We start from the raw sequence: 13,343 nt of genomic DNA, 5'->3' as shown, positions 1-13,343 counted from the left end.
ATAACTTGAGGAAAGAGCCAATTCATTCTTTTTAGAAATATTTCTTTGGAGCACCTACAAGTATCTGTCACCTGATCATACTTGCAGACTTGAGGATATCTACAGATATGATTCCAGCTAATTACATTTTGTTTTCCTGTTGCATGATTTATGCGTTCCAGTTACTCCTGTGTTGATGGCCATGAAGTCTTTCCAGCTATTTCCAAACGAAAGCTATGATCTTCCTACACGGGGCACCCGGAACACCACCCTTTTTTTTGAAGATTTATTTTATTTTTAGAGGTAGAGTGTGTGAGCCGGGGAGAGAGAGAGAGAATTTTTTTTTTTTTTTTTTTTTTTTAAGGAGAGAGCACGAGTAGGGGAGGGGCAGAGAGGAGAGAGAGGGAGACACAGAATCTGAAGCAGGCTCCAGGCTCTGAGCTGTCGGCACAGAGCCTGACGTGGGGGCTCATGACCTGAGCCAAAGTCGGATGCTCAACCAACTGTGCCACCCAGGCGTGCCAAGAGAGAGTGGATCTTAAGCAGGCCCCGTGCTCAGCTCAGAGCCCGATGTGGGGCTCGATCCCACAACCCTGGGATCATGACCTGAGCTGAAATTAGAAGTCGGATGCTCAACTGACTGAGCCACCCAGGTGCCCCTCCTTCTGAGTCTTTTTGGCCAGTTACTCATCTACCTATAGACCAGGGGGTTGTCACCTTTTTAGGGCTGTAGCCCCCTTCACAAAATTCTCTTTGTAAATATACAAAACGGTCTGTACAAGGTGACAAAGGAAGCCAATTACAGTTGAATCTCATCATTCACAGACGGCAGATTTGTGAATTTTGCCTACTCGCTAAAATTCATTTGTAATCCCCAAATTAACACGGTGGTCGTTGGTAGGCATGCGTACGTCCAGGGCAGCAAAAGATTTGACACCCACTGTGCACCTTTTTGGCTAAGGTTGAGCCAGATGGCACCCTGCCTTCTTGTTTCAGCTGTCATGCTGCAAGTGAGTATCCTTTCCTCAATCTGTTTAGTGCTACATTTTTTGCATATTTGTACTTTTTTTTTACAAAAATGTTTATTTATTTTTGAGAGAGACAGAGAGGCAGAGTGCAAACGGGGGAGAAGCAGAGAGAGAGGGAGACACAGAATCCGGAGCAGGCTCCAGGCTCCGAGCTGTCAACACAAGAGCCCAACGCAGGGCTTGAACTCACATATCGCGAGATCATGACCTGAGCTGAAGTCGGACACTTAACCAACTGAGCCACCCACGCGCCCCTGCATATTTGTACTTTTTATGGTTATTTCGTTGTTTAAAATGACCCCAAGAGTAGCACTCGTGCTCTCTCTCAAAAATAGATAAATGAAGAAACAAACAAACAAAAAAGGAATTCTACCGATGGCCAATAGCACATGAGAAAACGTTCAACATTCATGGTCAGGACAATGCCAAGGACAACCAAAATGACACACCTCTTCATTTCCACCAGAATGGTTACATTTAAATACCGATTTTTTTTACTGTTTATTTATTTTTGAGAACGAGAGTGAGAGACAGAACATGGGTAGGGGAGGGGCGGAGAGAGGGAGACACAGAACCTGAAGCAGGCTCTAGAATCTGAGCTGTCAGCACAGAGCCCAATGTGGGCTTGAACTCACCAACTGTGAGATCATGACCCGAGATGAAGTCAGAGGCTTAACTGACTGAGCCACCCAGACACCCTTAAACACTGATCTTCATAAGTGCTGGTGAGGATGTGGAGCAACAGGGGCTCTTCATGCATCACTGATGGGAATGCAAAGTAGTAGAACGCACTGGAAAACTTTTTGGCAATGTCTTATAGTTAAACATACGCCTAGCATACAGCTTAGCCATCTGCTCCTAGGTTTACCCAAGAGAAATAAAAGACAATGAGTCCACAGAAAGACTCCTGCATGAACAGGGATAGCCACTTTATCTTCATAGCCCCCCAAAGTATACAATGTCCATCAACAGGGAAATGGATAAACTGCGATACATCCGTACAATGGAATTCTCCTCAGCAATAAAAAAAGTTTGCAGAAACGTTACATGCAACAACTTGGGATGACTCTCAAAAGCATTATGTTGAGGGGCGCCTGGGTGGCTCAGTCGGTTAAGCGTCCGACTTCGGCTCGGTTCATGATCTCGCGGTTTGTGGGTTCGAGCCCCACATTGGGCTCTGTGCTGACAGCTTTGGAGCCTGGAGCCTGCTTCAGTTTCTGTCTCCCCTTCTCTCTGTCCCTTTGCCACTTGTGCTCTGTCTCTCTCTCAAATATGAATAAACGTTAAAAATTTAAAAAAAAAAAGCATTACGTTGAGTGAAAGAGGACTAACACAAAAGAAAACATACTGTATAATTCCATTCATTTGAAATTTTAGAAAAGAAAAAGCTACATTGGAGCCACAGAAAACAGAAAGTGATCGCTTCTAGGGTGGGGTGGGTGGGAGAGGTACTGACTACAAAAGACTCATGAAGGAAATTTGTGGGGTGATGGATATATTCCTCATTCACCTTCATTCAACCGCAGATGTCCTCCACTCATGATGGTTCAACTTGCAATGTTTGGTGTGAAAGGGGTACACTCTGCGTTAGAAACTATACTCTGAGTTTGAATGTGGATCTTTCCCTGGGCTCGTGATCTCTCATGTTAGGCCACAGCTCACGGCCAAGCAATCACGAGGGTAAACAACCAATACACATACAACCATTCTGCACCCATACAACCATGCTAACAGCATTCGATGAATTAATTCTATGAGATATTCAACATTTAAGTATAAAATACTCTCTGTGTTGGATGATGTCGCCCAAGTGTAGGCTAAAGGAAGTATTCCAAACATTGCTGAGCTATGATTTTCGGCTGGTTAGGCGGATTAAATGCATTTTCAAGTTCCGTTATTTTTAACTTACTATCAGTTTATTGGGGGCAGGGACGTAACCCCATCAGAAGTCAGGAAGGTCTGTAGTAATTTTTTTCTGCAAGAGGAGAAAAGCTTCCCGGAAGAGGTGGCATCTCAGGTGCGCCCAGAAAGATGTACAGGAGTTGACAGGCAAAGGGAGGTGAGTATTCCAGCGGGGGCGGGGACCCGGCAAAGGCCAAGTGGCTTGAGCGGGGTTGTATTTAGAAAACTCGGGACAGTCAGGTAGAGGACTAAGTGGCTATATGTCGTGAGGCCTGAGTCCTATAGCTGACTTGTTTCGGACCCACACAAGCCCTCCTTTTCTTTGAGCCTCTCACTGTCCCTCAGGTAAGTGGGCGCAAACTCCCTTGTTTCTCCTGAACTCCCATAGGGCTGGGAGAAGCCACCCAAGGCTCCTTGGAGAAGCCTCCTCCAAGGGAGGAGGAGTGACAGTTCCTTTGAGCCAATAGCTGGAGCCTAAAGACCGCTCTCCCTCACTCCTTGTGGGCCAATCGCCGCATTCTCCTTGAGACCAGCAGCTTGACAGGGCTTGTCCAAAGTATTCATGACGTCACATTCCGGATAAACCAATAGCAGCTATTAAGAGGCGGGTTGTTTAGGTGATGGACAGCTCTCTTTCAAGATGTCTGCTTAGCGCGGGGCCCACCGGGAAATTTTGAGGCGGTGCTTGGCGGAGCAGGGGAGGGAACTTCTGGTAGACTTTGCCCAATCATAGTCGTAGTTCTTGCGATAGACGGACCGTCTTTCCCATCCCGTCGACTTAAGGGGGCGGGGCTCCGCACACCAGACTGGGCGGGCCCGTCAACTTTGATGGGCGTCTTCTTTGCCCAGTCGCTAAGCGATATTCTCAGACGGGCCGCCTCCATTGCCAATGAGATCTCCTGGCGGGGTCGTGGTGGGCGGGCCGTGGACCCTCCGGTATAAGGCGGTCCCGGGGGAGTGCGGAGAAAGGGGGGGGTCTCGGCGGCAGGAGGAGGAGTAGGTGCGGGTGAAGATGGCGGCAGCCGAGGCCGCGAACTGCATCATGGAGGTGAGCGCCCGGAGCGCCGCCGGGGGTAGGAGGCGGTTTTGGGGTCGATGTTTTGTGCCTTCGTCGTGAGGAAGGGGCTCCGAATGGGCGGATTGGGGCTGAAGGGTCTCGGACGTACGGAGGGGAAAGCGCATGCTCCAGATCCCAGGATACAGTTGAGGTGCGGGTTTCCTGGCTTTCGGGGGCCTGCGGCACCCGGTCGAGCCGAGGGTGTCGTGCCCCCTCCCACGTGGAGGAGGGCTGGGGGCGCTTCCGGCCAGGCCCCCACGTGGCCGCGCCACGGTGGGTGGGGAGGGGGTGTGCCGTGCCCGGTGGCCCGGCGGGCTCCACGTGCGGGACAAAGGCCCCGCCCCCGACCGGGGGAGGGGCGCCCCGGGGGGGCGGAGAGGAGGCTCCGACCCTCCCTCCGAGGCCCCCAGCCGTCTCCCCCGGGATCGCTCTGTACCCCTCGGGGTGGGCTTACTTCGGTTCCTCGGACAAGTAAAGGGTCTCTCGAGGGGAGCAGTGTAGCTCGACTCTCTACAACGCCGTTCCTGATACCGGGGCATCTGCTTAGGCTTCGGTCCAGGTTTCGTGCAGTCATGGGTTGGGATTGGAGGAAGAGGAAGAATTGGTTCCCACCGGGCCCCCGGTTTCCTGTCCGTGGATTCTCCCCTGCCCGGGACTTTGGGAGCTGGGGGGATGGGGCATGCCCCTGTGACCTCCCTCTGGGTGGTGGGGGGGCCTCTAGTTGAAGGAGATCCTTCCCGATAAGGCGTCGTGCACCCCCTTGTGGCCATTTCTGGGTGTGTGGGAGGGACATCTTTTTCATGGGGCGTGCCCCAAAGCCCACCTCCCCGGGCGAGGGGAGGGAGAGTCTCTGCTATGAAAAGGATGTGGTGGAATATAAATTACCTCCTCTTGGAGATCTTTCTCTCCCCGGCGCATACGCGAAGGTGGGGTATGACCCCCTCCCCCCTTCCTGAAGCCCTGTTTGAGGGTCCTGAGCCTGGAGGCTTGAAATGGTTTCCTGAAAGGTTTAGTTTTTGTGCAGCCATGTGGGGTTGGCTGCGGTGCTGTTTCAGGCTCTCTTGGGACTTGCCTGGTCGTGGTATTAGTGGTGTTCAGAAATGGGTCCCAGTGGGAAATCCCCTTACCAGTCACCCTGTATAGGTAGGTGTCCTCACTGGCTGGGGGTGGGGTGGGGGTGGAGCTTGGAGCTGTGTGGGTCACGTCTGTGACTTCATGCTTCTTGGGGCCCAGAGGATGATCACATCTGGAAGAGATGTAATCTGATGGGGCCTCTGAACTCCCTCCTCTTCCCTCGTAGCATTGGGGGCAGGCAGCTCCCAGGGGTCACTCCGATGACCCCTCTATCCTCCTTGGCTGGCTCCTGGACCAGGGTCTGTGTGGGTGGAGGAAGTACTTTCCTTAGAAGTTGTCTCAGGACTTGGCCCCACACGGGGCGGATAGGCGGCCGTGGTGGGATGGGGGGGGGGGGGCGGTTTAGGGCCTGGGTCCTGGGATGGGGATTGACCGGTTAGGGGTTCCAGAGTCTGGCCTCCTTCCCCAGACTCTGCCTGCATGGGAAGAGGGTAATTAGCTAGGAGACTGGCTCCAGCTGGTTTTGTTTGGGGGCTCCCTGAGCCCAAGGCAGGAGCTAGTGGCCAGGGTGCCAGCCCTGCCTGTGTGCCACACCTCCTTTCTGGAACCCTCTCAGACAAGAGACTTGTTTGCAGCGGTGGCAGATGCCCAGTGGGTACACCCTGCCAGCCCCCCCCCGCCAGCTACTCATGGCACCCCAGGATGGGGGTGCGTGTCAGGAAGTGTCACATAATCTGGGGGGATTAGATGATGAGGGGGAGCGACAGCTGGCAGTGCCTGTGTGCCTGGCGGGTGCCAGTTCCTCTGGCCTGGATGGGGGAGGTGTGGATGGTCAGGTGCCTGGCCAGAGAGGGACAACTTGGGGGCGGGCCACCATCTCTCCAGCCATAGCTGGGACAGAACCCCATCTCTTCTCCCCCCACTCCCCTCCTCCCTTTTAAAAGCAGCCCTGCCTCTTTACTTCTCCCTCTGCCACCACTCCCCGCCAAGGAATAGGCAAATTGCAGGAGACACCCCCTCCCTCCCCTGTGAGCTGGGGGTCCCCTGGCCTGGCCCTCCCCTAGCCACTCCCAGTAGCTAATCCTTTCTCCCTGTTACTCTCTCCTAGAATTTTGTAGCCACCTTGGCTAATGGGATGAGCCTCCAGCCGCCTCTTGAAGAAGTAAATATCCTTTTGTGAGACCCTTCCCCACATAAATATATCTTGCCACACATCAGGCCCTTTCTAGCCGGCTAACCATGATTCCTCTTGCTTCAAACCAGCTCACCCTGTGCCCCCAAACCGTTAGCACAAACCCCCTGCAGGTTTGTGGCTCCCATCTGGCCTCCCCAAATACTGTGGCTACTTCCTTAACTCCATTTCCAGCCCCCCTTTGCCCTTCCCGTGTCTGCCTCAGTTCTGCCTTCCCCTCCCCTCCCCAGCTGTGGGCTGAGCTAGAGACGGGGGCAGAGAAACTGGAGAGATGGTAGGCGTGGCTGAGGTATTGGGGTGTTCCCCTGGATGGTGCTCTGGGGGGGTCCTGGAAGAGGAAAGTGGGGTTGTTAGGTTTTGGGGGTTCTGGGGGAGGCAAGACGGCAGGCGGGGGCTTAGGGTTGCCATGGTACGATTCGGGAGGGAGAAGTAGGGACCTGAATGTTTGAGAGGGCTTGGAGAGCCCCCAGATTTGACCCATGCTCCCGTCCACCCTTCCCAGGTCTCCTGTGGCCAAGCAGAAAGCAGCGAGAAGCCCAACGCTGAGGACATGACGTCCAAAGATTACTACTTTGATTCCTATGCTCACTTCGGCATTCACGAGGTGAGTGTGAGCAGCTCCAAAAGCTGCCGCATCTTGAGGGGGTTAATGTGCATCTTCCGGAGGGCTGGAACTTAATGTCCCACGCATGCGCACTGCCTCTCCTGGCAGCGGGCCTGGCCGCCCCTCTGGGTAGGAGGCACACACCCCGGGGTCGCCTCTCCCAGCCGTTGCCTTGGAGACGGAGCTCAGCCCTTAGCTCTTGGGAGGCTGGGGTTGGGGCGCCTGCCTGCCTCCCTGCCTGCGACTGCAGCCAGAGGTCAGGGTCAGCTGGTGTCTGCCGCCCTCTAGTGTCCGGTGGTGGGACTGCCCCCCAGCCTCTCCCGCCCGGATGCACGGGGCTTCAGGACCCTTTTGCACCTTCTGGAAGCTGGTATCCCAGAAAGCGCCTGGGATGCGATTCTGAGGACCTCTGCTTTTTCTTTTTTTTTTTTTGCAAAGGACTCTTTTTTTTTTTTTTTTTTTTAACTGTAGTAAAATCTACATAACAAACTATGCTGGTTTTTTTTTTTTTTTAAGTGAAGAGTTCGGTAGCACTGAGTGGGTAAAAGCCAGAGATCACTAGGGCTTAGGAGGCAACCATAGAATCGGGCCAAGGTGCAAGGGAGTTTAGTCCATCCAATCTGATTTTACAAATAGGGAAACAGAGGCATGTGGAAGAGAAATGACTTCTTCCAAGGGGACTAAGAAGTGGGAGGGCTGAGCTCTAGCTCTCCAGACCACCAGTGTGTCAGGGGCCAGGCTGCCCCGTTTGCCAGCTGGGGCCGCGGGCACCCTCATGGCGTGTTTGTGTCTCGTGCCCCCCAGGAGATGCTGAAAGATGAGGTACGCACCCTCACGTACCGAAACTCCATGTTTCACAACCGGCACCTCTTCAAGGACAAGGTGGTGCTGGACGTGGGCTCGGGCACAGGGATCCTCTGTATGTTCGCTGCCAAGGCCGGAGCCCGCAAGGTCATCGGGGTGAGTGTCCTGGGCAGGCGGGTGGGCCTGGGCCTGGGGACGGGGAGGGGCCCCTTAGGGCTCAGGGATTGGATGGAGGGGAACGGGGGGCTGAGGGTCGGAGTGGGGGAGTCTCACCCTCCCTTCTTTCTGGGCCCCCAGATCGAGTGTTCCAGTATCTCTGATTATGCGGTGAAGATCGTCAAAGCCAACAAGTTAGACCACGGTGAGCCCAGGAAGAGAATGGGTTTGTGGGGATGGAGTGAGTGATTTCCCACTTCCCCGGGGCCCTTGGCAGTGGGGTTCGACAATCCCCATTGGATGCACACACCTCCGCTTTCTTTTTTGTTTTTTTTAATTTTTTTTTTAACGTTTACTCATTTGTGAGAGATGGAAAGAGACAGAGCACAAGCAGGGGAGGGACAGAAAGAGAGGGAGACACAGAATCGGAAGCAGGCTCCAGGCTCCGAGCTGTCAGCACAGAGCCCGATGTGGGGCTCGAACCCATGGACTGTGAGATCATGACCTGAGCCGAAGTCGGACACTTAACCGGCTGAGCCACACAGGCGCTCCCACCTCAGCTTTCTTATTCAGGCTTTGGGGGCGGACACGTAAGCAGCTTCTGAGATGTTCGTCCCTTCGCACATAACGTCATCTCACATATAAACTAGCATGTCTGTGAGGTCAGTTTTATAAAAGTAGGATGCTCGGGTCAAAAATACAAGTTGTGTAGATGTTGCCGCGTTGCCTTTATTTTTTTTTTTTTTCTTTTTAATGTTTATTTATTTTTGAGAGGGGGAGGGGGAGAGGGAGATACAGAATCTAAAACAGGCTCCAGGCTCCGAGCTGTCAGCACAGAGCCCAGCGTGGGGCTTGAACCCACAAACAGTGAGGTCATCACCTGAGCCAAAGTCAGGTGCTTAGCTGAAACACCCTGGCACCCCACCCAATGGCTTTTAAGTTCCCACCTGCAAGGTTCGAGGGGCAGAGGATATGAGAAGACGGTGGGTTTTCGGGCTGTGGAGGCTCCTAGCATTCTAGAAACTGAAGTGATTGTTATCTTTTTAAGTTAATTTGTTTTGAAAGAGAGTGCGTGCCCGAGCCGGGGAGAGGGAGAGAGAATCCCAATCCGGCTCTGTACTGTCGGCACGGAGTCTGACACAGGGCTTGATCTTACAAAGCAGGAGATCGTGACCTGAGCTGAAATCAAGAGTCAGATGTTTAACTGACTAAGCCACCCAGGTGCCCCTGAAGTGATTTTTTTTTTTAAGAGACTAGTATATATAAATTAAGAGAGAGAGAGACTAATATAATGAGCCCCCAGGTACCTATCAGTCAGCTTTAAATGTCTCCGTTTGAAGCAAATTTCAACCATTATGTCATTTCTCCTGTAAATCCTGCTGTGTGTGTCTCTAATAGATGAAGCCATTCAAAAAACATGACCATATTGTTAACGGCAAAGTCTTAATACCACCTAATGCCTAATCCATACAAAATTTCTGCTTCTGCCTTAAAAATATCCAGAGTGATGGACGAATTTTAAAACGGAGTTAACAGAGGGGTGCCCGGCTGGCTCAGTCAGTGGAGCGTGCAACTCTGCAACTCTCCCATCTCAGGGTTGTGAGTTCAAGCCTCACGTTGGGCATAGGGATTACTTAAAAAACAAGAAATAAAAAAGCCTGAGTTCACAGAGCATGGCTTCAGCTGGTCGAGTTCTTTGAAGATGCCCGAATGCGGCCCCCAGCCTTTCCTGGATAAAACGGGCTGCTCAGTGGGGTCCCTAGGCCCTGCCCCCCCCGCCCCCCGCCAGAGATACGCAGACGGGTCTCCCCAGGGCTGGGTGCATGTGCCTCTGTCTGCCCCTGCAGTGGTGACCATCATCAAGGGGAAGGTGGAGGAGGTGGAGCTTCCGGTGGAGAAGGTGGACATCATTATCAGCGAGTGGATGGGCTACTGCCTTTTCTACGAGTCAATGCTCAACACCGTTCTCTATGCCCGAGACAAGTGGCTGGTGAGGCCCCCGGCGGGGCGGGGGCTGCGCGCTGGGGCCAGGCTCCTTCGGCCACGTGTTGAATACCTGTCGGTCGGGGTCTGGGCAGAAGACAAAAGCCATGGCAGATATTTCCCACACAGGGGACGTCGTACAGGGGATTGACCGCTCCGATGTCGGGGGGCCCGGAGCCAAGATGGGATGTTACAGGCACCAGGAGCTAGACATTGACGAGTGTCAGGAGGTGGTCGGTGCTGGGAAGAAGAACACGGCAGGGCAGAAGGATAGGAGAGGCTGGAGGGCCATGCTTCCGGGTGCTCAGATCAGAGCAGGCCTCCCAGGGGGAGGTGACTGAGACCTGGTCAAGGGGAAGGCTGCATGACCTCCTGGGGGAAGAGCACCTGGGCCCAGGAAATAGTTAGTGCAAAGGTCCCGGGGCAGGAGAGTTTTTACTGTGTGTTGAGGGACAGGGAGTGGACTGAAGAAACAGAACGTGCAGGGGGCCTGAGCACTCGCATGAGACTTTGGTTTCTCCTCTCAGAGGAGCCAGGGAGGGTCCTGCAGATCCTTCAGAACCTATGAAGGACAGGTCTGACTTAGGTGCTCCTAGATGAGGGTGTGAGGACAGAAGCCAGGAACCAGTGAAGAGGCCGCTTGTAGGAGTCCAGGTGGGCAGGGCGGAGATAGAGCGTGTGGATGGATAGAGAGACGCAAGTTGCCCAGTTTTGGGGCCGGTGTCCCAAGTCTCCCCCCATCCTTCACACCCTCCCCCTCCCCTCGGCAGGCACCCGATGGCCTCATCTTCCCAGACCGGGCCACGCTGTATGTGACGGCCATCGAAGACCGGCAGTACAAAGACTACAAGATCCACTGTGAGTTTGGGTCCCTCGGACGCCCGTGGGGCGGGACTGGCGTGCCCTGAGCGCCCCCCGCCGGGCTCACCCTCCTCCCTGCTTGCCTCCCCAGGGTGGGAGAACGTATATGGCTTTGACATGTCTTGCATCAAAGACGTGGCCATCAAGGAGCCCCTGGTGGACGTGGTGGACCCCAAGCAGTTGGTCACCAACGCCTGCCTCATAAAGGTGAGGGGGGGAGAGTGTGTGGCCAGGTTGTCCCCGGGGTTGGAGACCAGGAAGGGCCGCCACTCGGGCCTGAGCAAGACCTCAGGTCCAGGTGTTTGTCTTGGAGTCTGACCTGTCAGCCAGAGGTGGCGCCGGAGGCCCAGAGAAGCCACCTTGACCATCAAAAAGCTCTGTGAGCTAAGCCCGCTCGTGGTTCGGACAGAGGGGTGAATTCTAGAATTGTGCTTGGCCACGAGAGGTGGGCCGAGAGCCAGGTGGAGGAAGAGGAAGTCTGGAGCGAGTGGAGACAGGAGCTGGATGGGCGGCCTGGCACCCTGCCAGACAGAGTGCCGGGGAACCGTCCTAGGGTTTTGAGCCGGGGTTGACGTGATCTCATTGCCAGCGTTTTCATATCACACTGGCTGCCATCACGAGCGTGGCGGGGGGACGCCGGTGAAGGGGTAACGGGTGACACTCCAAGCACGGGCAGTTGCTCTAGGAAGTAGGACTGTCCAGTTTGGGCTTCCGGTGGGGGGGGGAGGGGACTGGGGACTGCCGCGTGGCACCCCCGGGTCTTCGGCCGAACGAACGCCGGGCGGGGTGCCGGGGAGTGGGGCTCACGGAGCCTGTCCCGCAGGAGGTGGACATCTACACTGTCAAGGTGGAAGACCTGACCTTCACCTCCCCCTTCTGCCTGCAAGTGAAGCGGAATGACTACGTGCACGCGCTGGTGGCCTACTTCAACATCGAGTTCACTCGCTGCCACAAGAGGACAGGCTTCTCCACCAGTGAGCGAGGGGCGGGGCCGGGGTGGGGGCTGTGCCACAGCAGCCGGCAGAGGGAGCCCGTGCTGTGACCGCGGCTCTGCCAGCTCACCTGAGCCTGTCCCGCCTCAGTTTCCCCACCTGTGAAAGTAGACGAGGTCCCTCTCCAGGACTTGATGGGAGTGAAGGGATTCGGGGATGGTGACCCCTGTCACCGCTCAGTAAAGGTCATCAAGGGGCCGGCCAGAGGGAAGGGCCCGGCCAAGGCCCGGGGATGGGGGGGCGGGGGGTCCTGGCTGACCCGACCGCACCCCCCAGGCCCCGAGTCCCCGTACACGCACTGGAAGCAGACCGTGTTCTACATGGAGGACTACCTGACCGTGAAGACGGGCGAGGAGATCTTTGGCACCATTGGCATGCGGCCCAATGCCAAGAATAATGTGAGGCGCTGCGGGGGTTCGGGGGTGGGCCCAGGAGGGGCACCTCCGCCTGTTCCGGGGCCCCGGCAGCCCAGCCCTCTCAGCTAAGTTGAGTCTGAGACCCCTAGAGAAACCCCGAGTACATGGGAGGTCGAAGGCTCTGGAGCCTGGAGTCCAGGGCGGGGGCCTGGGCTAAACGCGTGGGTCTGTGCGCCCGGGTGGATCCTGATCGGGGAGCACAGACGGAGGAGGCCCCAAGGTCACGCCAGCTTTCCAAGGGAAGCTGGAGGTCTTCCAGCAGAGGCAGCTTTGCTGCCCCCCAGAGGGCATTTGTCTCTGTCTGGAGACATTTGGGACTCTCAAAACTGGAGAAGGGATGCTTGCTACTGGTGGCTCCTGGGAGTGGCAGGGATGCCGCTGCGCATCCCGCGGTGACCAGGACACTGTGGTACCGAGCTTGAGAGAGAGAGAGAGAGAGAGACACACACACACACACACACACACAGTGACACCCGTGAGCTAAAGAGACAGGGAGATGCCCAGAGACAGGAGAGGAGCCCAGGCACCTGGGATGAGGTGCAGCGAGGACTGAGGGCAGGCGCCATCATGGTTATAGGTGACTTTGCCCCGAGCCTTTCCGGGGAGTCCTGGGGGGTGGGGAGCATGGAAGTGTTGGCTTCCCGGAAGCTTGGGAGCAGAGGAAGTGCGGAAGGCGGGGTTGGGACCCCTGAGTTTGGCTGGAGAGGGGTTTGCTTTCTTCAAAAGCAATGACGCCAATGGCTTGGGATAGGGAAAGGTCTCGGGGTGTGGGAGTCAGAGCAGCCCGGTTGGGCCGGGCTCCAGGTGGGCTTGAGGGTGGGACCGGCCCCGGGGAGTCTCCAGCCTGGCCTTGGACCCAAACAAGACCCCACCGGGTCTCCTGGGAGCGTGCGCCCCGCTGCTGCCTCCCGACTCCCGACGGTTCGGGTCTCTGCCTGCCCCGTGGCGCGCGCCCCTCACGTCTGCCCTCTCCCCACAGCGCGACCTGGACTTCACCATTGACCTGGACTTCAAGGGCCAGCTGTGCGAGCTGTCCTGCTCCACTGACTACCGGATGCGCTGAGGCGGCGCCCGGCTTCTCCCACCCCGGCCGGGCCGGCCCTGCAAGGGCCCAGGGGCTGCGGCATCCTTAGGCAGTTTGGGGGCTCCCCCTTCCTCTCCTTCCCTCCCTCAGAAGGGGGTTTTAGGGGCCTGGGCTGGGAGGGGGGGGCACATCGTGACTGTGTTTTTCATAACTTATGTTTTTATATGGTTGCATTTACGCCAATAAATCCTCAGCTGGGACGGCTCGGCTT

The 13,343-nt window shown here is 55.7% G+C and overlaps 1 protein-coding gene across 6 annotated transcripts; it reads left to right on the top strand.

Moving 5' to 3' along the window:
- The first annotated feature begins 3,869 nt into the window (after positions 1–3,869).
- Positions 3,870–13,332, top strand: PRMT1 (protein arginine methyltransferase 1). 6 transcript variants are annotated; one of them, XM_042919716.1, is made up of 11 exons: positions 3,870–3,957; positions 6,149–6,202; positions 6,735–6,836; positions 7,641–7,796; positions 7,938–8,001; positions 9,644–9,786; positions 10,550–10,637; positions 10,732–10,847; positions 11,464–11,614; positions 11,909–12,030; positions 13,028–13,332. In XM_042919716.1, the coding sequence occupies exons 1-11, from the start codon at positions 3,922–3,924 to the stop codon at positions 13,109–13,111; spliced, it is 1,116 nt and encodes a 371-aa protein (XP_042775650.1). In that variant the 5' UTR covers positions 3,870–3,921; the 3' UTR covers positions 13,112–13,332. The 6 variants fall into 6 exon arrangements, with proteins under 6 accessions (XP_042775650.1, XP_042775651.1, XP_042775652.1 ...); XM_042919718.1 differs by lacking the exon at positions 3,870–3,957 and adding an exon at positions 4,394–4,525; XM_042919721.1 differs by lacking the exon at positions 3,870–3,957 and adding an exon at positions 4,752–4,892.
- The last annotated feature ends 11 nt before the right edge of the window (positions 13,333–13,343 follow it).

This window comes from Panthera leo, chromosome E2 (assembly GCF_018350215.1).
Source record: "Panthera leo isolate Ple1 chromosome E2, P.leo_Ple1_pat1.1, whole genome shotgun sequence".
In the NCBI taxonomy this organism is placed as follows: Eukaryota; Metazoa; Chordata; class Mammalia; order Carnivora; family Felidae; genus Panthera; species Panthera leo.
Note: the sequence above shows the minus strand (reverse complement) of the source record. Positions and strands in the feature narration are given on the sequence as shown.

Bases quoted from the DNA above. Each gene is read 5' to 3' on its own strand.
- PRMT1 (XM_042919721.1), top strand. From the start codon at position 4,767: ATGGGGCGTGCCCCAAAGCCCACCTCCCCGGGCGAGGGGAGGGAGAGT. The intron at 4,893-6,148 runs GTGGGGTATGAC...ACTCTCTCCTAG, and splicing joins TCCCCGGCGCATACGCGAAG to AATTTTGTAGCCACCTTGGC. The intron at 8,002-9,643 runs GTGAGCCCAGGA...CTGCCCCTGCAG, and splicing joins AGCCAACAAGTTAGACCACG to TGGTGACCATCATCAAGGGG.